This window comes from Anomaloglossus baeobatrachus, chromosome 8 (assembly GCF_048569485.1).
Source record: "Anomaloglossus baeobatrachus isolate aAnoBae1 chromosome 8, aAnoBae1.hap1, whole genome shotgun sequence".
Lineage (NCBI taxonomy): Eukaryota > Metazoa > Chordata > Amphibia > Anura > Aromobatidae > Anomaloglossus > Anomaloglossus baeobatrachus.
In genome coordinates, this window is record NC_134360.1 from 133,531,711 (window position 1) to 133,556,024 (window position 24,314).

Consider the following 24,314-nt stretch of genomic DNA (forward strand, 5'->3'; position numbering starts at 1 on the left):
CTTTCACGAAACACTATCAAGTGCATACCTATGCTTCGGCAGACGCCAGTCTAGGTAGGCGAGTCCTTCAGGCGGCGGTTGCCCACCTGTAAGAGGGGGCCGTTTCGGCTCTTTTTATTGAGGTATTCTTTTACCCACCCAGGGACTGCTTTTGGACGTCCCAATTGTCTGGGTCTCCCAATGGAGCGACAAAGAAGAAGGGAATTTTGTTTACTTACCGTAAATTCCTTTTCTTCTAGCTCCTATTGGGAGACCCAGCACCCGCCCCTGTGCCCTTCGGGCTGGTTGTTCTTTTGTGTACACATGTTGTTCATGTTGAATTGTTCTTTTGGTTCATGGTTTTCAGTTCTCCGAACATCCTTCGGATTGAATTTACCTTAGACCAATTTATAAGTTTCCTCCTTCCTGCTTTTGCACCAAAACTGAGGAGCCCGTGATGCACGGGAGGGTGTATAGGCAGAGGGGAGGGGTTACACTTTTTAAAGTGTAATACTTTGTGTGGCCTCCGGAGGCAGAAGCTATACACCCAATTGTCTGGGTCTCCCAATAGGAGCTAGAAGAAAAGGAATTTACGGTAAGTAAACAAAATTCCCTTCACCTCATGTGCAGGCATGGCAGTAGCTTAGCGATCCATAGTTACGACCACTAGCAACTAACTGTCCCTATATGTGTGGTGGTTGTAACCTTGAATGCCTAAGCTACTGTAATGCCCTGCATATAAAGTAAGGGACATAGCTTATCAGGCCAACTATACTACATTTTTGATTTGGAGATATTACCTAATGTTCTTATTATCACTCTTATTACGTATTGGGACGGGATCTTGGAGATGGGAATAACCGTTTTCATTTTGGGAGGAATATATCTTCTGTAGATCATAAATAAGCTCATTTTTATTTTCCCTTTATGTTTCCGAAACAGCAACACTTTTTTGATGATGAAGACCGGACAGTGCCGAGTACACCAACACTTGTTGTACCTCATCGTACAGATGGTTTTGCTGAAGCAATTCAGTAAGTTTGTTACGTAAGGTACCGTATATCCTCAAATTGCAGCAGTAAGTTCTTTGGCTTATTGACTTGTAGCACGTTTGTCATTGTGCTTTCCTCAAGTCTGCGTAGGAGGAACATAAGAATGTTCCTAGTATTTGATATTAAATGCAGAAAGCATAATCTGCTGTATTGTATTGTTCTGGATACTAAGTTAATGTTTCCTATTTACCAGATATTTTATTGATAAATGCTATTGTATTGATCTCCTCTGACGTGAATATATTTTCAGTTCTCCCCAGGTTGCTGGAGTTCCTCGGTTTCGATTTGGGCCACCAGAAGATATGCCACATGCCAGTTCTAGTCACTCTGACCTTGGTCAGCTTGCATCTCAAGGAGGTAGGACAAAGTCCTTCCATATTCTTTATTCTAGCTTGGGCAAGCAATGTTAACATTTCAGAGAAGGAATAGTATAATAAACTGTAATGCATATAAGAAACACGTCATTTCTGAGCTTTGTGGAGTTTAGTACCTTGGTGTTAGTATAATCACCAGTTTATTTGTGCTGTTCCATTTTTGAAGGGTTAGGAATGTATGAAACGCCCCTTTTTCTTGCTCATGAGGAGGAGTCAGGAGGTCGCAGTGTCCCAACTACTCCACTTCAAGTAGCAGCACCAGGTACGACCCAACGTGTAGAGAGAGAGTCATAATATATTATAGTTTATGTATGGTGTGTGTGTGTGTGTGTGTATATATATATATGTATATATATGTATATATATGTATGTATGTGTGTATATATGTATATATGTGTGTATATATGTATATATGTGTGTATATATGTGTATATATATGTATATATGTGTGTATATATATATGTATATGTGTATATATATATATATATGTATATGTGTATATATATATATATATATATATATATGTATGTATATATATGTATGTATATGTATGTATATGTATGTATATATATATATATGTATGTATATGTATGTATATGTATATGTATGTATATATATATATGTATGTATATGTATGTATATGTATATATATGTATATATATATATATATATATATATGTATGTATATATATATATGTGTATATGTATATATATGTGTATATGTATATATATGTATATATGTATGTATGTATATATATATATATGTATATATATATATATATTTATTTGTGTGTGTATGTATATATATATATATATATATATATATATATATATGTATATGTATATGTATATGTATATGTATATATATATATATATATATATATATATATATATATATATATATATATATATATATATACATATACATATACATATATATATATATATATATATATATATATATATATATATATATATATATATATATATATATAATGTATGTGTATAATATAATATATATATTTCTCTATCGTTTCATTGGGGGACACAGGACCATGGGTTATGCTGCTGTCACTAGGAGGCTGACACTAAGTAAACATATAAAGTTAGCTCCTCCCTAGCAGTATACACCCCGAGCCGGAGGCGGGCTCAGATCAGTTTTAGCTTAGTGTCGTAGGAGGCTGATGTGGGCCGTCTCGGCCCCCCTCAGCCATGTATGTTGTTGCGCTTTTTTCTTTTATTTCGGCGCCGCTCATCGCTCTCATACCTGTCTTCTTTTTCTCTGCAGGTATTCGCTTCACTCATCCTCCGCAGCCCTGTGGGTACCACTCCCCAGGGTCGCAGGGGCTTGAGATTTCGGGCCCTCTCCCCCGTCCATCCCCGTGGTACCACTCCCGGGGTTGCGCGTGTGGGCAGGTTGTTGTGGGCACCCCTGATTCGCCCTGCGGTATCACCCCAAAGGGCGTACAGGGGAGTACAGCAGGGATGGGACCTCTGCAGCGCGTGTGCAATCGATGGGGCCCTGTCACGCTGCCTTCTCCTGCAAGGGGGCTGCTACCCCCATCATGATGTCCACTTCCCTGCCTCAGCACGCTCTCCCCCGGAGTCTTCCTGGACGAGTAGCACTGTGCACAGGCAGGGGCAGGGCGCCCTACCTGCACCGCATCCGTCGCTGGGCCGGCGCCGCCGATTACAGGTAGGACCGACCTCTCCTGCACTTTCCCCCGGCCCTCTCCATAAATTTAGGCCCCGGTCTCGGCCTAGTCGCTCTGCGTCCTAGCCACGCCCCCGCTGCAGCGCTATTGGCCGCCGGTCGTCTGGCCCAGTCTCCTCCCACCGCTCAGCCTCCTGGCTTATGGTGGGGGCTGTGGATCCTCCAGCTTTTCGCACCGGAATGCTGCTCCTCCCCCAGCCTCCTCCAGCGTCCCCTCGTCATTTTAGCATGTCTCTGGTCCCCTGAGGCTGCAGCGCGCCGGCGTTCTCTCTCTCTCTGGCCAGCTCACTCCTGGACTCCCTCTTCTGGACTGGTGGGCAGCACACAGGACCTGGGTAAGCTCTGCTCCTAAGGAGTAGCCCTCACTAGGTAGCGTTCTCTGAGTTTAGGGACGAGTTAACCCTCTCCTGTCTCCTTCCTAGCAGCCACCAGGGAGAGTACTTGTTTTCACCATGCCTAATGCTAAGTCCACCCGACCCAAGCAGGCCCCCTTTGCCTTATTTTTTGCATGCTCCTCCTGCAAGACCAAATTTTCCCAGGGCCAGGACGCCCCACTATGCTCTGTCTGTTCTACAGACGCGCAGCCTCCGCAGGACTCCGCGGCCGACGCTTCTGATACCGCAGACGCCTCAGCGCCAGATGCTGCAGGGCCCTGCGTCCCGCCCCCCCCCGACTGGCTAGCGTCCCTGTCCCAGTCCGTAGATTCCCTCTCTGAGGCTTCTCGGACCATCGCGCAAGCACTGCGCCTGCTGCCGTCGCTCGCCCAGATTCCCGCAGACCCGACGCAATCGCCTCCGGAGCAGGTGAGCCCCGTTGCAGGGACCTCCTCTGCTGCTCAGAAGCGGACCCGCCAGGTCTCGTCTTCAGCCTCTTCCCAGGTTTCACCTTCATCCCCAGGTCCAGACCATCATTCCTCCAGGGAGTCTTCTGACCGCTCCGATGATGATTCCGATGCAGCACCCCTGCTGGACTCAGAGCAGGCGGCTGATATTCGGCGCATGGTGAATAGCCTGCTAGAAGCAGTAAACCAGACCCTAAAGGTACAGGTGGAGCCCGTCTCCTCCCAGAGCACCCAGGTCTCGTTTAAGCGGATGAAGCGGGCCCAGAGCGCATTCAGCGGACATCCAGAATTCGCTGAGTTACTGCGCAGCCACAGGCAACAGCCGGACAAGGTATTTACCAGCGGTAAGTCCATTGATTTGCAATATCCCTTTCCTGAGGGTCTTCGAAAGGATTGGGCAGGCTCCCCTGTGGTCGACCCCCCAATCTCCCGCCTGTCTTCTCACACAGTCCTTCCACTCACTAACGGTACGTCTCTCAAGGACCCCACGGACTGTACTATTGACCGGTTGGCCCGTTCCGCCTTCGAGGCAGCGGGCACATCCCTCTCACCGGCCTTTGCCTCGGTTTGGGTTGCGAAGGCTCTGATGTCCTGGGCGGACACGCTACGCTGCGGTCTCCGCGCCATTCCTGCCAATCCGGATCTGGTTCCCATCGCCTCGCAGATTTCCCTCGCGGGTGAGTACCTGCTCAATGCAGCCCTGGCGTCTGCAAATTGCGCGGCCCAGGCCGCCAGTAACAATGTGGCCATCCGTCGAGCCCTCTGGCTCCGGTCCTGGAACGCGGATGCGGCCTCTAAGAAGTCACTAACTTCCCTGCCCTTCCTAGGGGAACGTCTTTTCGGAGATAAGCTGGACCAGTTGATCTCCGATGCAACGGGAGGAAAGAGTACATCTTTCCCCCAATTGCGCCCCAAGCGCTTCCAGAATCTGCGCCCCACCGCTCGTTTCCGGCCCTTTCGCAGCTTCAACTCCACTCCCCAGCCGCGAAAAAGCCGCTCTCCTCGAGACAAGAGGACCCCGTCATTCAAGACCAATCCCGCCTGGCGTTCACGTCCACGAAATCCTCTTCCGGTTACCGCCGACGTTCCTCCAAGTGACTCGCGGTCGGCGCGCAACAGCGCCAGACTCGTGGGAGGGCGTCTGTCTCCTTTCCAGCATGTGTGGATCCTCCTGACCGCCGATGCCTGGGTCAGAGAGATCATCACATCAGGCTACAAAATAGAATTCGAGGCAAAGCCACCGAGACGTTTTTTCCTATCTCGCCCTCCCGAGTCTCCCGCGCGGGCTCGCGCGTTCTTTCACTCCATAGACTCCCTCCTCCGAGCTGGAGTCGTGGTACCAGTCCCTCCCGCAGAACGTTTCAAGGGGTTCTATTCCAACCTTTTCGTGGTCCCCAAGAAGGACGGTTCTGTCCGCCCCGTCCTCGACCTAAAGCTTCTAAACAGGTCGGTGAGGCCTCGGCCGTTTCGAATGGAGTCACTCCGGACCGTGATCGCGTCCATGGAGGTAGGCGAATTCCTGGCATCGCTGGATATTCAAGACGCCTATCTTCACGTCCCGATAGCCACCTCTCACCAACAGTTCCTCCGCTTTGCGATAGCGGAAGATCACTTCCAGTTCACGGCTCTTCCTTTCGGCCTCGCATCCGCCCCCAGGGTCTTTACGAAGATCATGGCGGCTGCCATGTCCGTCCTACATTCCAGGGGTGTTATGGTCATCCCGTACTTGGATGATATGTTGATAAAAGGTTCTTTCGAGGACTGTCGTCTTGGGGTTCAGGTCACGATCGACACCCTTTCACGGTTAGGGTGGCTGATCAATCGGAAGAAGTCCTCCCTGACCCCGGCCCGTCGGATCACCTTTTTAGGCATGGTATTCGATACCACCCAAGGGCGAGTTTTCCTCACACAGGAGAAGATGTCCTCCCTACAACGAGGCCTCCGCACTCTCCGGCGTCAGCGCCAAGTTTCCATCAGGTTCGGCATGCGAGTCCTCGGTCGTATGGTGGCGGCGATGGAAGCGGTACCCTTTGCACAGTTCCACCTCCGGCCCCTCCAGCTGGCCTTGCTGAAGAAGTGGGACAGATCTCCCTTTTCTCTGGACCGCAGGTTTCATCTTTCGCCGGAGACCCGCCACTCCCTCCGTTGGTGGCTCAATCAACGCAACCTCGCGTCAGGAAGGTCTTTCCTCCCGCTCCACTGGAAGATAGTGACCACCGACGCCAGTCTCCAGGGCTGGGGAGCAGTGTTTCGGCATCACACAGCGCAGGGCCGATGGACACCGCGGGAGAGTTGTCTCCCGATCAACATTCTGGAGATAAGAGCCATCCGGCTAGCCTTGCAGCAGTTTCGGCACCTAGTACAGGGTTGCCCGGTCAGGATCCAGTCGGACAATGCGACGGCGGTGGCGTACATCAACCACCAAGGCGGCACAAGAAGTGTCGGGGCGATGCGAGAAGTCAAGAAGATTTTGCACTGGGCCGAGTGTCATCACTCCCTGATCTCAGCGGTACACATCCCAGGCGTGGACAATTGGGCGGCGGACTTCTTCAGCAGGGAAGGCCTCGCCTCCGGAGAATGGTCCCTCAACCGGGAAGTCTTCAACCAGATCTGCGACAGATGGGGATTTCCGGATGTGGACCTAATGGCCTCCCGGTTCAACTGTCAGGTTCCGCAATTTGTAGCACGGTGCCGCGACCGCTTGGCTTTAGGAGTCGACGCCCTCATCCTGTCATGGAGCCAGTTCAGTCTCCCGTACATCTTCCCTCCGCTCACTCTGATCCCGAGGGTCCTCAAGAAGATCAAGGCAGAAGGAATACCGGTCATCCTAGTGGCTCCGGACTGGCCCAGGCGAGCATGGTTCGCGGAACTCACTCAGCTCCTCGCAGACGCTCCGTGGCGTCTTCCAGACCGTCCAGATCTCCTGCAGCAGGGACCTCTTTTCCATCAGAACTCACAGGTCCTAAATTTGACGGCCTGGCCATTGAATCCTGGGTTCTAGCTAAGGCTGGTTTTTCTTCAAGAGTGATACAGACAATGATTAGGGCCAGGAAGCCATCTTCATCAAGAATATACTACCGCACGAGGAAGGTTTTCTTCAGGTGGTGTGAAGAGCACAGTATTTCTTCTCCTCTCGCCTTCTCCCTTCCTTCCCTATTGGCATTCTTGCAGTCAGGCCTAGATGCGGGTCTCTCGCTCGCAACACTAAAGGGCCAGGTATCGGCGTTGTCAATCCTGTTTCAGAAGCCACTGGCCTCTCGTCCACAGGTTAAGACCTTCATCCAGGGAGTGGCCCACCTGGCCCCGCCGTATCGTCGGCCTCTAGAACCGTGGGACCTTAATCTAGTCCTAGGGTCGCTTCAGGGTCCCCCATTCGAGCCCTTGCGGGATTCTTCCCTTTCTCACCTGTCTTGGAAGGTGGTGTTCCTCGTTGCCATCACTTCTGTTCGCAGGACGTCAGAGCTGGCAGCTCTCTCTTGTCGTGCCCCCTTTTTTGATTTTTCACCAGGACAAAGCGGTTCTCCGGCCAGGTCCCGCCTTTCTCCCAAAGGTGGTCTCCCCGTTCCATCTTAACGAAGAAATAGTTCTTCCGTCCTTCTGTCCTGGCCCCTCTCACAGCTTAGAGAGGTCTTTGCACACCCTGGACCTGGTGCACGCCCTTAGAATTTATGTCTCCAGAACCGCGCCGTTCCGTAAGTCGGATGGTCTGTTTGTCCTTCCTTCTGGTCCCAAGAGGGGTGAATCGGCATCCAAAGCCACAATTGCCAGATGGATCCGTTCCGCCATATCAGAGGCCTATCGGATTCGGGACAAGTCTCCGCCGCGGGGGGTAAGGGCGCACTCTACCCGTGCAGTGGGAGCCTCTTGGGCGATTAGGCATCAGGCGTCGGCCGACCAGGTCTGCAAGGCCGCCACCTGGTCTAGCCTGCACACCTTTACCAGGTTCTACCAGGTTCACACCCAAGCATCGGCAGATGCTAGTTTTGGGAGAAAGGTCTTGCAGGCAGCAGTTGCACACCTGTAATAGGGTGACAGCATTCACTTATAGTACAAGCCCGCCGAGGGAGGTTGTTGTTTTCTTCCTATCTGCGGGCTTCGGTATTCCCACCCAGGGACTGCTTTTGGACGTCCCATGGTCCTGTGTCCCCCAATGAAACGATAGAGAAAGTAGGATTTTTGTGTACTCACCGTAAAATCTCTTTCTCTGAGTCTTCATTGGGGGACACAGCACCCACCCTGCTTGTTTTTTTGGTTGTTTAATTGCATTTGCCTGCTATTTTCAGCGGTCTTGTGTTCATAGACCTCTTGTTCGCACGGCTGCATTGTTTTAGTTACAACTTGTTTTATGTATGGTGATTCTGGTACTCCTCCTACTGCTTGTGCACCAAACTGATCTGAGCCTGCCTCCGGCTCGGGGTGTATACTGCTAGGGAGGAGCTAACTTTTTATGTTTACTTAGTGTCAGCCTCCTAGTGACAGCAGCATAACCCATGGTCCTGTGTCCCCCAATAAAGACTCAGAGAAAGAGATTTTCTTTGTCGCTCCATTGGGAGACCCAGCCAATTGGGTGTATAGGCTATGCCTCCGGAGGCCACACAAAGTATTACACTAAAAGTGTAAAGCCCCTCCCCTTCTGCCTATACACCCCCCGTGCTCTCACGGGCTCCTCAGTTTTCATGCTTTGTGCGAAGGAGGCAGACATCCACGCATAGCTCCACAGCTTAGTCAGCAGCAGCTGCTGACTATGTCGGATGGAAGAAAAGAGGGCCCATAACAGGGCCCCCAGCATGCTCCCTTCTCACCCCACTCTTGTCGGCGGTGTTGTTAAGGTTGAGGTATCCATTGCGGGTACGGAGGCTGGAGCCCACATGCTGTTTTCCTTCCCCATCCCCTTTAGGGCTCTGGGTGAAGTGGGATCCTAATCGGTCTCCAGGCACTGAGACCGTGCTCCATCCACAGTTCCTGGGGACTCTGCTGGACAAGGAGCCGAGTATCGTCAGGGACAAGGCCCTGCTACTTTGAGGTACTCTGTGTCCCCGTGGGGACCGCGCACAGAAACACTCCAGCATTGCTGGGTGTGTTAGTGCACCGGGGACCGCAGCGCTGACCGCGCTTGTGCCATCACACACTGCAGCGTGGCTGAGTGTGTTAGTTTATTGGGGACTACCGCGCTGACCGCGCGCTGCCATTTCACATTGCAGCGCGGCTGGGAATGTTAGTACGCCGGGGACTACCGCGCCGACCGCGCTTATACGCCGGCCGCGCTTATAACTTTAGTCCCCGGCTTTTGCGGCCTAGTCTCACTCTTTTCCCGCCCCCAGGCCTGCCAGTCAGGGGAAGGGCGGGACGCTGTACAGGACGTCAGCACTGAGGGCTGGAACATGCTTTGCATACTCCACCCCCACTCACTGTGCACAGTGGGGCACCAGTTTCCCGCACTTTCTAGGGCACGCCCACGGCCCCCTCCTCTCCTCAGGACGCCGGCAGCCATTCCTGTCAGCTCTTCTGACGCTGGAGAGGGGAGACAAGCTCTGGGAGACCCAGGCTGGGATTCTGGTGACCACACAACCGCTTTGAGCGGGCGGTAAGCAGCACCTGAGGTGCTGGCCCCACTAGTGCAGAAGTGTACTTATAGATTATATGATTATAGGCTATACTTTACACTGTATGGTGCACGGTTGATTTTTGGCTATATACCCTCCTGGATTGCTCAGAGGAGACAACAGCATGTCGTCCGCAAAAAGCAAGGGTGCCAAAGCACAGGCTTACTATGCTGCCTGCGCCGCATGTACGGCTTTACTACCGGCATGTTCCACTGACCCTCATTGTGTGCAATGCTCGGCCCCTGTGGCACTTACTCAGCCGGAGCCTCTGCTAAGGGTGGCCCAGGTGGAGCCACCTGCTACCACTGTCCAGGTGACAGGGACGGAGTTTGCAGTTTTTACTGATAGACTTTCTGAGACTATGGCTAAGATACTAGAAGCCTTGCAGTCCAGACCGGTATCTCAGACCGTGGGCACTGTGGAATCATTGCTCCCTGGTCCCCCTCAGTTGGAACAACAATGTCCTCCCGGGGTGTCTCATAGATCCCAGGGTGAGGTCTCTGACACGGACCGCAGCCCCAGACCGCTTAAGCGAGCTCGCTGGGAAATTCCCTCGACATCATCACATTGTTCAGGGTCTCAGTGGGAGGACTCTCTGTATGATGAAGCGGAGGTAGCTGATCAGGATTCTGATCCTTAGGCCGCTCTCAACCTTGATACTCCTGATGGGGACGCCATAGTGAATGATCTTATCGCGTCCATCAATCAAATGTTGGATATTTCTCCCTCAGCTCCTCCAGTAGAGGAGTCAGCTTCTCAGCAGGAGAAATTCCGTTTCAGGTTTCCCAAGCGTACAACGAGTATGTTTCTGGACCACTCTGACTTCAGAGAGGCAGTCCAGAAACACCGAGCTTGTCCAGATAAGCGTTTTTCCAAGCGCCTTAAGGATACACGTTATCCATTCCCCCCTGATGTGGTCAAGGGCTGGACTCAGTGTCCCAAGGTGGATCCTCCAATCTCTAGACTGGCGGCTAGATCCATAGTTGCAGTGGAAGATGGGGCTTCGCTCAAGGATGCCACTGACAGACAGATGGAGCTCTGGTTGAAATCCATCTATGAAGCTATCGGCGCGTCTTTTGCTCCAGCATTCGCAGCCGTATGGGCACTCCAAGCTATCTCAGCGGGTCAAGCGCAAATTGACGCACTCACACGTACGTCTGCGCCGCAAGTGGCGTCCATAACCTCTCAAACGTCGGCATTTGCGTCCTACGCTATTAATGCTGTCCTGGACTCTGCGAGCCGTACGGCGGTAGCATCCGCCAATTCGGTGGCAATACGCAGGGCCTTGTGGCTACGGGAATGGAAGGCAGATTCGGCTTCCAAAAAGTGCTTAACCAGTTTGCCATTTTCTGGCGACCGTTTGTTTGGTGAGAGATTGGATGAAATCATCAAACAATCCAAGAGAAAGGAAACATCCTTACCCCAGGCCAAACCAAACATACCCCAACAGAGGAGGGGACAGTCGAGGTTTCGGTCCTTTCGGGGTGCGGGCAGGTCCCAATTCTCCTCGTCCAAAAGGCCTCAGAAGGATCAGAGGAACCTCCGATTCATGGCGGTCTAAGTCACGCCCTAAAAAGACCGCCGGAGGAACCGCTCCCAAAGCGGCCTCCTCATGACTTACGACCTCCTCACACCGCATCCTCGGTCGGTGGCAGGCTCTCCCGCTTTTGCGACACCTGGCTGCCACAGGTAAAAGACCGTTGGGTGAGAGACATTCTGTCTCACGGTTACAGGATAGAGTTCAGCTCTCGTCCTCCGACTCGATTCTTCAGAACATCTCCGCCTCCCAAGCGAGCCGATGCTCTTCTGCAGGCGGTGGGCACTCTGAAGGCAGAAGGAGTGGTGGTCCCGGTTCCTCTTCAGCAACAGGGTCACGGTTTTTACTCCAACCTGTTTGTGGTTCCAAAGAAGGACGGGTCTTTCCGTCCTGTCCTGGACCTAAAACTGCTCAACAAACACGTAAAGACCAGGCGGTTCCGGATGGAATCCCTCCGCTCCGTCATCGCCTCAATGTCCCAAGGAGATTTCCTTGCATCGATCGATATCAAAGATGCTTATCTCCACGTACCGATTGCTCCAGAGCATCAGCGCTTCCTGCGCTTCGCCATAGGAGACGAACACCTTCAGTTCGCGGCACTGCCGTTCGGCCTGGCGACAGCCCCACGGGTTTTCACCAAGGTCATGGCTACAGTAGTTGCGGTCCTCCACTCTCAGGGTCACTCGGTGATCCCTTACTTAGACGATCTGCTGGTCAAGGCACCCTCTCAAGAGGCATGCCAACACAGTCTCAACGCTACTCTGGAGACTCTCCAGAGTTTCGGGTGGATCATCAATTTTCCAAAGTCAAATCTGACACCGGCCCAATCGCTGACATATCTTGGCATGGAGTTTCATACCCTCTCAGCGATGGTGATGCTCCCGCTGAACAAACAGCGGTCACTGCAGACAGGGTTGCAATCTCTCCTTCAAGGTCAGTCACACCCCTTGAGGCGCCTCATGCACTTCCTGGGGAAGATGGTGGCAGCAATGGAGGCTGTCCCGTTCGCGCAGTTTCACCTGCGTCCTCTTCAATGGGACATCCTACGCAAATGGGACAGGAAGTCGACGTCCCTCGACAGGAACGTCTCCCTCTCTCAGGCAACCAAAGCTTCCCTTCGGTGGTGGCTTCTTCCCACTTCATTATCGAAGGGGAAATCCTTCCTACCCCCATCCTGGGCGGTGGTCACGACGGACGCGAGTCTGTCAGGGTGGGGAGCAGTCTTTCTCCACCACAGGGCTCAGGGTACGTGGACTCAGCAAGAGTCCTCCCTTCAGATCAATGTTCTGGAGATCAGGGCAGTGTATCTTGCCCTAAAAGCGTTCCAGCAGTGGCTGGAAGGCAAGCAGATCCGAATTTGGACAACTCCACAGCGGTGGCTTACATCAACCACCAAGGCGGAACACGCAGTCGGCAAGCCTTCCAGGAAGTCCGGCGGATTTTGATGTGGGTGGAAGCCACGGCCTCCACCATCTCCGCAGTTCACATCCCGGGCGTAGAAAACTGGGAAGCAGACTTTCTCAGTCGCCAGGGCATGGACCCAGGGAAATGGTCCCTTCACCCGGACGTGTTTCAGGAGATCTGTTGCCGCTGGGGGATGCCGGACGTCGACCTAATGGCGTCCCGGCACAACAACAAGGTCACGGCATTCATGGCACGATCTCACGATCACAGAGCTCTGGCGGCAGACGCCTTAGTTCAGGATTGGTCGCAGTTTCAACTCCCTTATGTGTTTCCTCCTCTGGCACTGTTGCCCAGAGTGTTACGCAAGATCAGGGCCGACTGCCGCCGCGCCATCCTCGTCGCTCCAGACTGGCCGAGGAGGTCGTGGTACCCGGATCTGTGGCATCTCACGGTCGGCCAACCGTGGGCACTACCAGACCGACCAGACTTGCTGTCTCAAGGGCCGTTTTTCCATCTGAATTCTGCGGCCCTCAACCTGACTGTGTGGCCATTGAGTCCTGGGTCTTAGCGTCTTCAGGATTATCTCAAGAGGTCATTGCCACTATGAGACAGGCTAGGAAACCAACGTCCGCCAAGATCTACCACAGGACGTGGAAAATATTCCTGTCGTGGTGCTCTGCTCAGGGTTTTTCCCCCTGGCCATTTGCCTTGCCCACTTTTCTGTCCTTCCTTCAATCCGGATTGGAAAAGGGTTTGTCGCTCGGCTCCCTTAAGGGACAAGTCTCTGCGCTCTCTGTGTTTTTTCAGAAGCGCCTAGCCAGACTTCCACAGGTAAGCACGTTCCTGCAGGGGGTTTGTCACATCGTCCCTCCTTACAAGCGTCCGTTAGAACCCTGGGATCTGAACAGGGTGCTGATGGTTCTTCAGAAACCACCGTTCGAGCCAATGAGGGATATCTCTCTCTCACGCCTTTCGCAGAAAGTGGTTTTCCTAGTGGCAGTCACTTCACTACGGAGAGTGTCGGAGCTAGCAGCGTTGTCATGCAAAGCCCCTTTCCTGGTGTTTCACCAGGACAAGGTGGTTCTGCGTCCGGTTCCGGAATTTCTCCCTAAGGTGGTATCCCCCTTTCATCTCAATCAGGATATCTCCTTACCCTCTTTTTGTCCTCATCCAATTCACCAATGTGAAAAGGATTTGCACTTGTTAGATCTGGTGAGAGCACTCAGATTCTACATTTCTCGTACGGCGCCGCTCGGATGCACTCTTTGTCCTTGTCGCTGGCCAGCGTAAAGGGACACAAGCTTCCAAATCAACCCTGGCTCGGTGGATCAAGGAACCAATTCTCGAAGCTTATCGTTCCTCGGGGCTTCCGGTTCCCTCAGGGCTGAAGGCCCATTCTACCAGGGCCGTGGGAGCGTCCTGGGCCTTGCGGCACCAGGCTATGGCTCAGCAGGTGTGTCAGGCAGCTACCTGGTCGAGCCTGCACGAAACACTATCAGGTGCATACCTATGCTTCGGCAGATGCCAGCCTAGGTAGGCGAGTCCTTCAGGCGGCGGTTGCCCACCTGTAGGACGGAGCCGTTACGGCTCTATTATGAGGTATTATTTACCCACCCAGGGACTGCTTTTGGACGTCCCAATTGTCTGGGTCTCCCAATGGAGCGACAAAGAAGAAGGGAATTTTGTTTACTTACCGTAAATTCCTTTTCTTCTAGCTCCAATTGGGAGACCCAGCACCCGCCCCTGTTTTTTGTGTGTACACATGTTGTTCATGTTGAATGGTTTCAGTTCTCCGATATTCCTTCGGATTGAATTTACTTTAAACCAGTTTATAATTTTTTCCTCCTTCTTGCTTTTGCACCAAAACTGAGGAGCCCGTGAGAGCACGGGGGGTGTATAGGCAGAAGGGGAGGGGCTTTACACTTTTAGTGTAATACTTTGTGTGGCCTCCGGAGGCATAGCCTATACACCCAATTGGCTGGGTCTCCCAATTGGAGCTAGAAGAAAAGGAATTTACGGTAAGTAAACAAAATTCCCTTCTTTCGGGGAGTACACAAAAATCCTACTATTATTTTTATATATATATATATATATATATAATATATAATATATAATATATGTATATAATATAATATATATATATATATATATAATATATATTATATAATATACACGTATATATTATAATTTGTGTCTAGCTTTAAGAACGTTTATATATTTTCTTTGTCGTCCTTTAGTGTCTGTTTTTGCTGAGAATCCTGCTGCTGATACATCAGATCATGCATCTCAGTCAGTTCCTATGGTCACAACTTCCACTGGAAATATTTCTACAGCTGTGGAGTCTGGCACAGCCGATGAAGGAGATGAAGTGTTTGTGGAGGCGGAATCTGAAGGGTGAATAGATTTATTTTAAATACATACGGTGACTTGAAAAACTCCACATCATGTGGACTTTCACGTTACACCCACAAAAGCATATGTATTTGGGATTTTATGTCCACTGAGTGACACAACATGCCTACAAGGAGTATAACTCGGTCATTAAACGTAGACCTGTTATTTGTGCTTGTCCAGGAGAGGCCAGAGCTTTGGGACAGCATGGGTCCCTCTCACATTGACTGCTACAAATAGAGGCTTCTTGGGAATATATTTACAAACTGCTCACAGAAAAGGACATAAAATAAAATCACAGAAAGAATGTCATTACCAACAGGTCAGATTACCACTGTACTAGCAGGACACCGCAGGCCCCCATGATAAAGGTCAGGGCAGTGCATATCTAAAATACTGATGAAACCACTCACAATCTACCAATTCATGGACTGTTGGCTGCAAAGTATTAAACATGCATGATTTTTTTTCAAGCCTCCTCTGTTTGTTTTAATACTATGCAGCCAACCGTCCATAAATTGGTAGGTTGTGAGTGGTTTCATTGGTATTTTGCACATGTACTGACCCCACCTTTATCATAGTCTGCTGCGTCCTGCTATTGTGCACGTCACAATTTTCAGATTTATATTTTTAAAAATATTTAGAACCATGTATCATTTCCTTCTTCGGCGCTCCATTGGGAGACCCAGACGATTGGGTGTATAGCTACTGCCTCCGGAGGCCACACAAAGCATTACACTAAAAAGTGTAAGGCCCCTCCCCTTCTGGCTATACACCCCCAGTGGGATCACTGGCTCACCAGTTTTCTGCTTTGTGCGAAGGAGGTCAGACATCCACGCATAGCTCCACTGTTTAGTCAGCAGTAGCTGCTGACTATATCGGATGGAAGAAAAGAGGGCCCATATAGGGCCCCCAGCATGCTCCCTTCTCACCCCGCTGGTGGTTTGTAAGGTTGAGGTACCTATTGCTGGTACGGCGACTGGAGCCCACATGCTGTTTTCCTTCCCCATCCCCCTGAGGGGCTCTGAGGAAGTGGGATCTTACCGGCCCCAAAGCCCTGAGGCCGGGCTCCATCCGCAGACCCATTGAACCTGCTGGATACGGAGCTGGGTACCGTTCAGGGACATGGCCCTGCACCATTCAGGTACTCTGTGTCCCCGTACACACAGGCACAGCACACTCCAGGCTTGCTGGGTGTGCTAGTGCGCCGGGGACAGTAAAGGGTGACAGTCACTGCAGCCTAGCTGAATGACTTTATGTATGGGGAACTACCGCGCCGGACGCTCCGGGAGCGGCGGCACGGCTGGGACTTGTAGTGCGCCGGGGACTTAGCGCCGACCGCGCTTTTACGGCGGCGGCGCTTATAAATCCAGTCCCCGGCTTTTGCGGCCTAGCTCCGCTTCGTTCCCGCCCCCACCCTGTCAATCAGGGTAGGGGAGAGACGCTGTACAATCAGCAGCGCCGAGGGCTGGAGCCTTATTTACATGCTCCAGCCCTCTCACTGGACACTGTGGGACGCCGGTTTCCCGCTCTGACTTGGGGGCACGCCCACGGCCCGCCCCTACTCACACGAGCTGGAGAAGGACGCCGGCAGCCATTCCTGCAGTCCGAGCTGAGAGATCGGACTCTGGGCAACCAGGCACAGGACTAGGGCGACCACACACCCGCTTATAGGCGGGCGGTAAGCGGCACCTGAAGTGCTGACCCCACTAAATACCGCAGTTGTCCATTTGTATTTTTATGCTTACACTGCATAGGTCGCTATTTTTGGCTATATGCCCTCTTAGATGGCGACACATCAGCAGCAGGAAAGCAGGGGTGCTAAGGCACAAGCTTTCTATGCTGCTTGTATTGCATGTACTGAAGTGTTCATGTGTATTTATGCTTGTATGCTATACACTGCACTGTACGGTCGCTAGTCTGGGCTATTTTCGCCTAGAATGACTAGACTACAGCAGCAGAAAAGCAAGGGTGCTGAGGCACAGGTTTTTTTCTATGCTGCTTGTATTGCAGGGGTTGCAGTGTTCATTTGTACTTATGCTTGTATGCTATACATTGCACTGTATGGTCGATATTCTGGGCTATATTCCCCTAGATGGCTAGTCTACAGCAGCAGAAAAGCAGGGGTGCCAAGGCACAGGCTTTCTATGCTGCTTGTATTGCATGTGCTGCAGTGTTCATTTGTACTTTATGCTTGTATGCTATACATTGCACTGTACGGTCGCCATTCTTGGCTCTATATCCTAGATGGCTAGTCGGCAGCAGCATATAAGCAACACAGGCTTTCGATGCTGTTTTTACTGCATGTGATACTGTTCCACGGCACTGAACCCCATTGTGTGCAATGCTCCCCTGGAGCACTTGGTCAGCCGGGGTCTCTACTAGACGTGGCCAAAGGAACCACCTGTCAACCCTGTCCAAGGACAGGGATGGAGTTGCAATGGGATAGAGACTTGCAGTCCGGACAGGCCATGGGCAATCTGGATCATTGCTCCCTGGCCACCCTCATTGGGAATAAAATCGGTGCTCCGGGGGGGTCCCAGGAGGCTCTCTGTATGATGAGGCAGACGTAGCTCATCAGGACTTTGATCCTGACAACGCTCTCAATCCGGATACACCGGATGGTGACGCCATAAGGAATGATCCTATAGCGTCCATCAATGGAATGTTGGATCTTTCTCCCTCAGCTCCCCCAGCGGAGGAGTCAGCTTCACAGCAGGAGAAGTCCCATTTCAGTAGCTCAAACGTATATTGAGTATTTTTCTGGCCACGCTGACTTCAGAGAAGCAGTCCAGGAACACCACGCTTACCAGATAAGCGTTTTCTCCAAACGTATTAAGGATACACGTTATCCTTTTCCCCCTGACGTGGTCAAGCGCGGGACCCAGGGTCCAAAGGTGGATTCTCCAATCTCCAGGCTTGCGGCTAGAGCCATAGTTGCAGTGGAGATGGGACTTCACTTAAAGATGCCAGACAGATGGACTCTGGTTGAAATCTGTCTATGAGGCTATCGGCGTGTCGGTTGCTCCGGCATTTACAGCCGTATGGGCACCCTAAGCTTTTCAGCTGTTCTTGCACAGCTGGTCTTGAGCATATGTACATTTGTGCCGCAGGGGCGTCCGTAACCTCGCAATGTCTGCATTGCGACTTACCCTATTAATGCTGTCCTGGAAGGACAGTCGAGGTTTCGGTCCTTCCCAAGCTCGGGCAGGTCCCAATTGTCCTCGTCCAAAAGAGCTGAAAAGCCTCAGAGGGGCTCAGCTTCCGGGGGCTCAATCACGCCCAAGGAAGGCAGCCGGAGGAACCGCTACCAAGGCGGTCTCCTCATGACTCTCAGCTCTCTCATCTCTCCGCATCCGCGGTTGATGGCAGACTCGCTCGCCTTTGGCGACATTTAGCTGCCACAGGTCACAGACCGGTGGGTGAGGGACATTGTGCCCACGTGCACAGGACAGAGTTCTGTTCTCGTCCTCCGACTCGATTCTTCAGAACGTCCCCACCTCCCCACCGAGCCGATGCTCTTCTGCAGGCAGAAGGAGTGGTAATCCCCGTTCCTCTTCAGGAACAAGACACGGTTTTCCTCCAATCTGGTTGTGGTGCCAAAAAAGGATGGCTCTTTCCGTTCCGTTCTGGACCTAAAACTGCTCAACAAGCACGTGGAGGCCAGGCGGTTCCGGATGTAACCCTCCGCTCCGTCATTGCCTCAATGTCTCAAGGATATTTCCTAGCATCAATAGACATCAAAGATGCTTATCTCCACGTGCCGATTGCTACAGAGCACCAATGTTTTCTACGTTTCGTGATGGGAGACGACCATCTTCAGTTCGTAGCTCTGCCATTCGGTCTGGCGACAGCCCCACGGGTGTTCACCAAGGTCATGGCGGCAGTGGTAGCAGTCTTGCACTCACAGGGACACTCTGTGATCCCTTACTTGGACGATCTACTTCTCAAGGCACCCTCTCAAGAGGCATGCCAACTCAGCCTGAATGTTGCGCTGGAGACTCTCCAGACGTTCGGGTGGATCATCGACTTCTCAAAGTCAAACCTGTCACCGACCCAATCACTAACGTATCTTGGCATGGAGTTTCATACCCTCTCAGCGCTAGTGAAGCTTCCGCTGGACAAGCAGCGGTCACTACAGACTGGGGTGCAGACTCTCCGTCAAGGTCAGTCGCACTCCTTAAGACGCCTCATGCACTTCCTCGGGAAGATTGTGGCGGCAATGGAGGCGGTTCCGTTTGCGCAGTTTCATCTGCGTCCTCTTTATTGGGACATTCTCCGCCAATGGGACGGGAAGTCAACATCCCTGAACAGGAAAGTATCCTTTTCACAGAAGGACTCTCTGCAATGGTGGCTTCTTCCCACCTCATTATCACAGGGAAGATCCTTCCTACCACCGTCTTGGGCGGTAGGCACGACAGACGCGAGTCTGTCAGGGTGGGGAGCAGTTTTTCTCCACCACAGGGCTCAGGGTACGTGGACTCAGCAGGAGTCCACCCTTCAGATCCATGTTCTGGAAATCAGAGCAGTGTATCTTGCCCTACTAGCCTTCCAGCAGTGGCTGGAAGGAAAGCAGATCCGAATTCAGTCGGACAACTCCACAGCGGTGGCATACATCAATCACCAAGGAGGGACACGCAGTCGGCAAGCCTTCCAGGAAGTCCGGCGGATTCTGATGTGGGTGGAAGCCACGGCCTCCACCGTATCCGCAGTTCACATCCCCGGCGTAGAACACTGGGAAGCAGACTTCCTCAGCCGCCAGGGCATGGACGCAGGGGAATGGTCCCTTCACCCGGACGTGTTTCAGGAAATCTGTAGCCGCTGGGGAAGGCCGGACGTCGACCTAATGGCGTCCAGGCACAACAACAAGGTCCCAACCTTCATAGCACGGTCTCGCGATCACAGAGCTCTGGCGGCAGACGCCTTAGTGCAAGATTGGTCGCAGTTCCGGCTCCCTTATGTGTTTCCACCTCTGGCACTCTTGCCCAGAGTGCTACGCAAGATCAGATCCGACTGCAGCCGCGTCATACTCGTCGCCCCAGACTGGCCAAGGAGGGCGTGGTATCCGGATCTGTGGCATCTCACGGTCGGCCAACCGTCGGCACTCCCAGACCGACCAGACTTACTGTCCCAAGGGCCGTTTTTCCATCGGAATTCTGCGGCCCTGAACCTGACTGTGTGGCCATTGAGTCCTGGATCCTAGGGTCTTCAGGATTATCCCAAGGGGTCGTTGCCACCATGAGACAGGCTAGGAAGCCCACGTCCGCTAAGATCTACCACAGAACGTGGAGGATATTCTTATCCTGGTGCTCTGCTCAGGGAGTGTCTCCCTGGCCTTTTGCATTGCCTACCTTTCTTTCTTTCCTGCAATCTGGGTTAGAAAAAGGTTTGTCGCTCGGCTCCCTTAAAGGGCAATTCTCGGCGCTATCCGTCTTTTTTCAAAAGCGTCTAGCACGACTTCCTAAGGTGCGCACGTTCCTGCAGGGGGTTTGTCATATTGTACCCCCGTACAAGCGGCCGTTAGATCCATGGGATCTGAACAGGGTACTAGTTGCCCTCCAGAAGCCGCCCTTCGAGCCTCTGAGGGAGGTTTCACTTTCTAGACTATCACAGAAAGTGGCTTTTCTGGTAGCGATCACATCTCTTCGGAGAGTGTCTGAGCTAGCAGCGCTGTCATCCAAGGCTCCTTTCCTGGTCTTCCACCAGGACAAGGTAGTGCTGCGCCCCATTCAGGAGTTTCTCCCGAAGGTGGTATCCTCTTTTCATCTTAATCAGGATATCTCTTTGCCTTCTTTTTGTCCTCATGCAGTTCATCGGTATGAGAAGAATTTACATTTGTTAGATCTGGTGAGAGCACTCAGAATCTACATTTCCCGCACGGCGCCCCTGCGCCGCTCCGAGGCACTCTTTGTCCTTGTCGCTGGTAAGCGCAAAGGGTCGCAGGCTTCCAAAGCCACCCTGGCTCGATGGATCAAAGAACCAATTCTTGAAGCCTACCGTTCTGCTGGGCTTCCGGTTCCATCAGGGCTGAAGGCCCATTCTACCAGAGCCGTGGGTGCGTCCTGGGTATTGCGACACCAGGCTACGGCTCAACAGGTGTGCCAGGCAGCTACCTGGTCGAGTCTGCACACTTTCACCAAACATTATCAGGTGCATACCTATGCTTCGGCGGACGCCAGCCTAGGTAGAAGAGTCCTGCAGGCGGCAGTTGCCTCCCCGTAGGGGAGGGCTGTCTTCGCAGCTCTAACATAAGGTATTTCTTTACCCACCCAGGGACAGCTTTTGGACGTCCCAATCGTCTGGGTCTCCCAATGGAGCGCCGAAGAAGAAGGGAATTTTGTTACTTACCGTAAATTCCTTTTCTTCTAGCTCCTATTGGGAGACCCAGCACCCGCCCTGTTGTCCTTCGGGATTTTTGGTTTTTTTCGGGTACACATGTTGTTCATGTTGAACGGTTTTTCAGTTCTCCGATGTTACTCGGAGTGAATTTGTTTAACCAAGTTATTGGCTTTCCTCCTTCTTGCTTTTGCACTAAAACTGGTGAGCCAGTGATCCCACTGGGGGTGTATAGCCAGAAGGGGAGGGGCCTTACACTTTTTAGTGTAATGCTTTGTGTGGCCTCCGGAGGCAGTAGCTATACACCCAATCGTCTGGGTCTCCCAATAGGAGCTAGAAGAAAAGGAATTTACGGTAAGTAACAAAATTCCCTTCTTTCCACTTTACAAACACGTGCTAATTAGTGTTGGTATATTACATACAATACAAGTAATATACACTTGAAGAGTAACCATCGTTTTAATTTTTATTTCATAAATCAATAGTACACCTGAAAATAAGCAACTTTGTAATAGATCTTATCAGACAAATCTGCTTCTTTCTCTGCCAGAATTGCTCAGTCATCAAAATTCTCAGATCTGAGGTAAAATCTGTATTCAGTGAAGACTTTCCTATTACTGAGAGAAGAGAGGCGAGCTGTTACTGATAAGAATCTGAGGATGTGAGGAGGGAGGAGCTAGAGGGACAGCTCCGCCTCCTCCTCGCTCTTCTGTCTACATAGAATCTCATCAATAATAGCCGCCATCTCCCATTACTGAGATAGGAGACGGCGGCTGTTACTGATGAGATTCTATGTAGACAGAAGTGAAAGGAGGGGGCGGAGCTGTCCCTCTAGCGCCTCGCTCTGCCTCTAGCTCCTCCCTACTCATATCCTCATAGATTTTCATCAGTAACAGCTCGACCCTCTTCTCTCAGTAATAGGAAAGTCATCACTGAATACAGATTTTACCTCAGATCTGAGAATTTTGATAATGACTGATCAATTCTGGCAGAGAAGGAAGCAGATTTATATAATCTTGCATGTTTTTCTGAACATAAATAAGATTAGGAACATTGCATTATTACAGGATTGCCGCCGAGTCCACGTTAGAAATGGAAATACGGCAAGACCAGGATCCTGCTCAGCTTTCTGAAACTGACTTAACTTCCACAAGCCAAGATCCTCCCAGTTCTTCTTCTTCAGGTATTGTAATATTTAGGCTAAAAAACGTAAGGGATTTCTTTAAAGAAACATCTTTTTACAGTGTAAGCGCTTGGAGCCTCGTTCTGACGATCCATAGATTTTACCGCTTGAGTGGTGCTTTAAACCCAAGTCATCTGCTCCAGGTCTTATATTTACCCATCGGCATGGTCATCTTTTCTTTATCGTTCCTTTGGGAGACCCAGACCATGGGTGTTTAGCTTCTGCCTCCGGAGGACACACAAAGTACTACACTTAAAAGTGTAGCTCCTCCCTCTGAGCTTATACACCCCCTTGTAGCCAGTCCTAGCCAGTTTATTGCTTTGTGTCAGGAGGCATACATCCACACATGCATTCTCATCTGATTTGTTTGACTTTTGGAAAGAGTTTGAAGAAAAGCGGGTCCATGTCTGGACTCCCGGCATGTCCCTTCTCACCACACTGTGTCGGCGGTGTTGTTAAGGTTGATTTACAAGGCTGCAGCCTTACATGCCGCGCTCCTTCACCATCCCTTCTGGGCTCTGGCTTGAAGTGGGAGCCAGCACGGTCTCCATGCCTGGCAGGAGTCCGGTCTCCATCCACAGCCCCTTGAGGATTCTGCTGGACCGGAGCACTCATCCCCAGGGACATGGCCCTGCGTCTCAGCAGCTAAGTACCTGAGACGTTTATGTTGGGGGTCCCGGTTCTTTATTGTAAGGAGAGAGTATGCTGTATGTGATTGTTTTAACTTTTCCGGCGGGTTCTCTAGCTTTTGCCTGAGAACCGCGCCGATGGTGCCTGCTTGTCGGCCTCGCCGCTTAAATTTAGGCCCCGGCTTCGCCGGAGGCCTAGTTTCATTTTCCTGCCCTCGCATGTCACTCATGCAGAGGGACAGGTTCGGCTCCTCCCGGCGGCCGTTCTACACAGGGGAGGGACACTCCCCACTGCTGGGGCGTCCCTCCTTCCCTGCAGGTCTCTATAGCCCTCCAGTTCCCGCTCTTTTATAGGAACGCCCCCTAGTTTCTCAGGCAGAGTTCACTCTGCTCTGGGACATCCTGCATTCTGCATCTCTGCTGAGGTGCTGCGCACTGGGGGACCGGGCTTCGGGATCTGGAGGGCACACAACACCGCGCTCAGCGGTCTGGTAAGCCACAGCCGGTCTCCGGTTGTGGACCTCTGTATATTCTCCCTGGGGTTCATTCTCTGCAAAGCCCCCACTCCAGCAGCATGTCTCACACAAGGAGCAAGGCTCCAAAGCTTTATTCTGCATGCACTGCATGTAAGCTCCTGCTGCCTGAGCCGAGCATTTATCCACACTGTGATGGTTGCTCTAACTTGGCGGTGCCACAGCCTAGAGTCTCACCCCCAGTGGTCTCTCAGGCTGCTGCTGCACCTGTGACCGAACCCCCGGCCTGGGTAGAGTCCTTTTCTAGGTCCATATCCCAGTCATTTGCTGAGTCCATGGGACTTTTGTCCAGGACTTTGATGAATATGCATCAGCCTCCCTCACAGGGTGCCTCTAATACTCTTGACAGAGGACTCCTATCCTCTGACCTCCGTCCATCGGAGTTCACGGAGGATTCATGATCTGATCCCAGACCCCGTCCTTCTAAGAGAAGGCGCAGGGTTTCCTCCCCCTCCCCATCCCACGGCTCTGCCTCAAGAGCTGACTCTCAAGATGAGGAGAATGCCCTCACTGGGGGCTCGGAGCTTATGTATCCCATCGATTTCTCTGAGGGTGACTCAGATCTTAGTGATTTGATTGCTTCTATTAATTCTGTGCTGGATCTCAATCCGCCAGTGTCAGAGGAGCAACTCTCTTTGGCAGAAAAACATCAGTTTACCTCGCCTAAGAGAGTGAAGAGTGTGTTCTTTAACCACTCCAGTTTTCAGACCGCTGTGACCAAACCCAGGGCCTGCCCTG

At 51.7% G+C, this 24,314-nt stretch overlaps 1 protein-coding gene across 1 annotated transcript in view; it reads left to right on the forward strand.

The window, feature by feature from the left end:
• TPR (translocated promoter region, nuclear basket protein) overlaps positions 1-24,314 on the forward strand; it is a 481,409-nt gene that overhangs the window by 395,631 nt on the left and 61,464 nt on the right. The window contains exons 45-49 of the mRNA XM_075322004.1: positions 922-1,013; positions 1,282-1,388; positions 1,572-1,667; positions 14,742-14,898; positions 22,299-22,414. Of these exons, the coding sequence (XP_075178119.1) occupies positions 922-1,013; positions 1,282-1,388; positions 1,572-1,667; positions 14,742-14,898; positions 22,299-22,414 (568 nt within the window). The remainder of the gene's footprint in view (positions 1-921; positions 1,014-1,281; positions 1,389-1,571; positions 1,668-14,741; positions 14,899-22,298; positions 22,415-24,314) is intronic.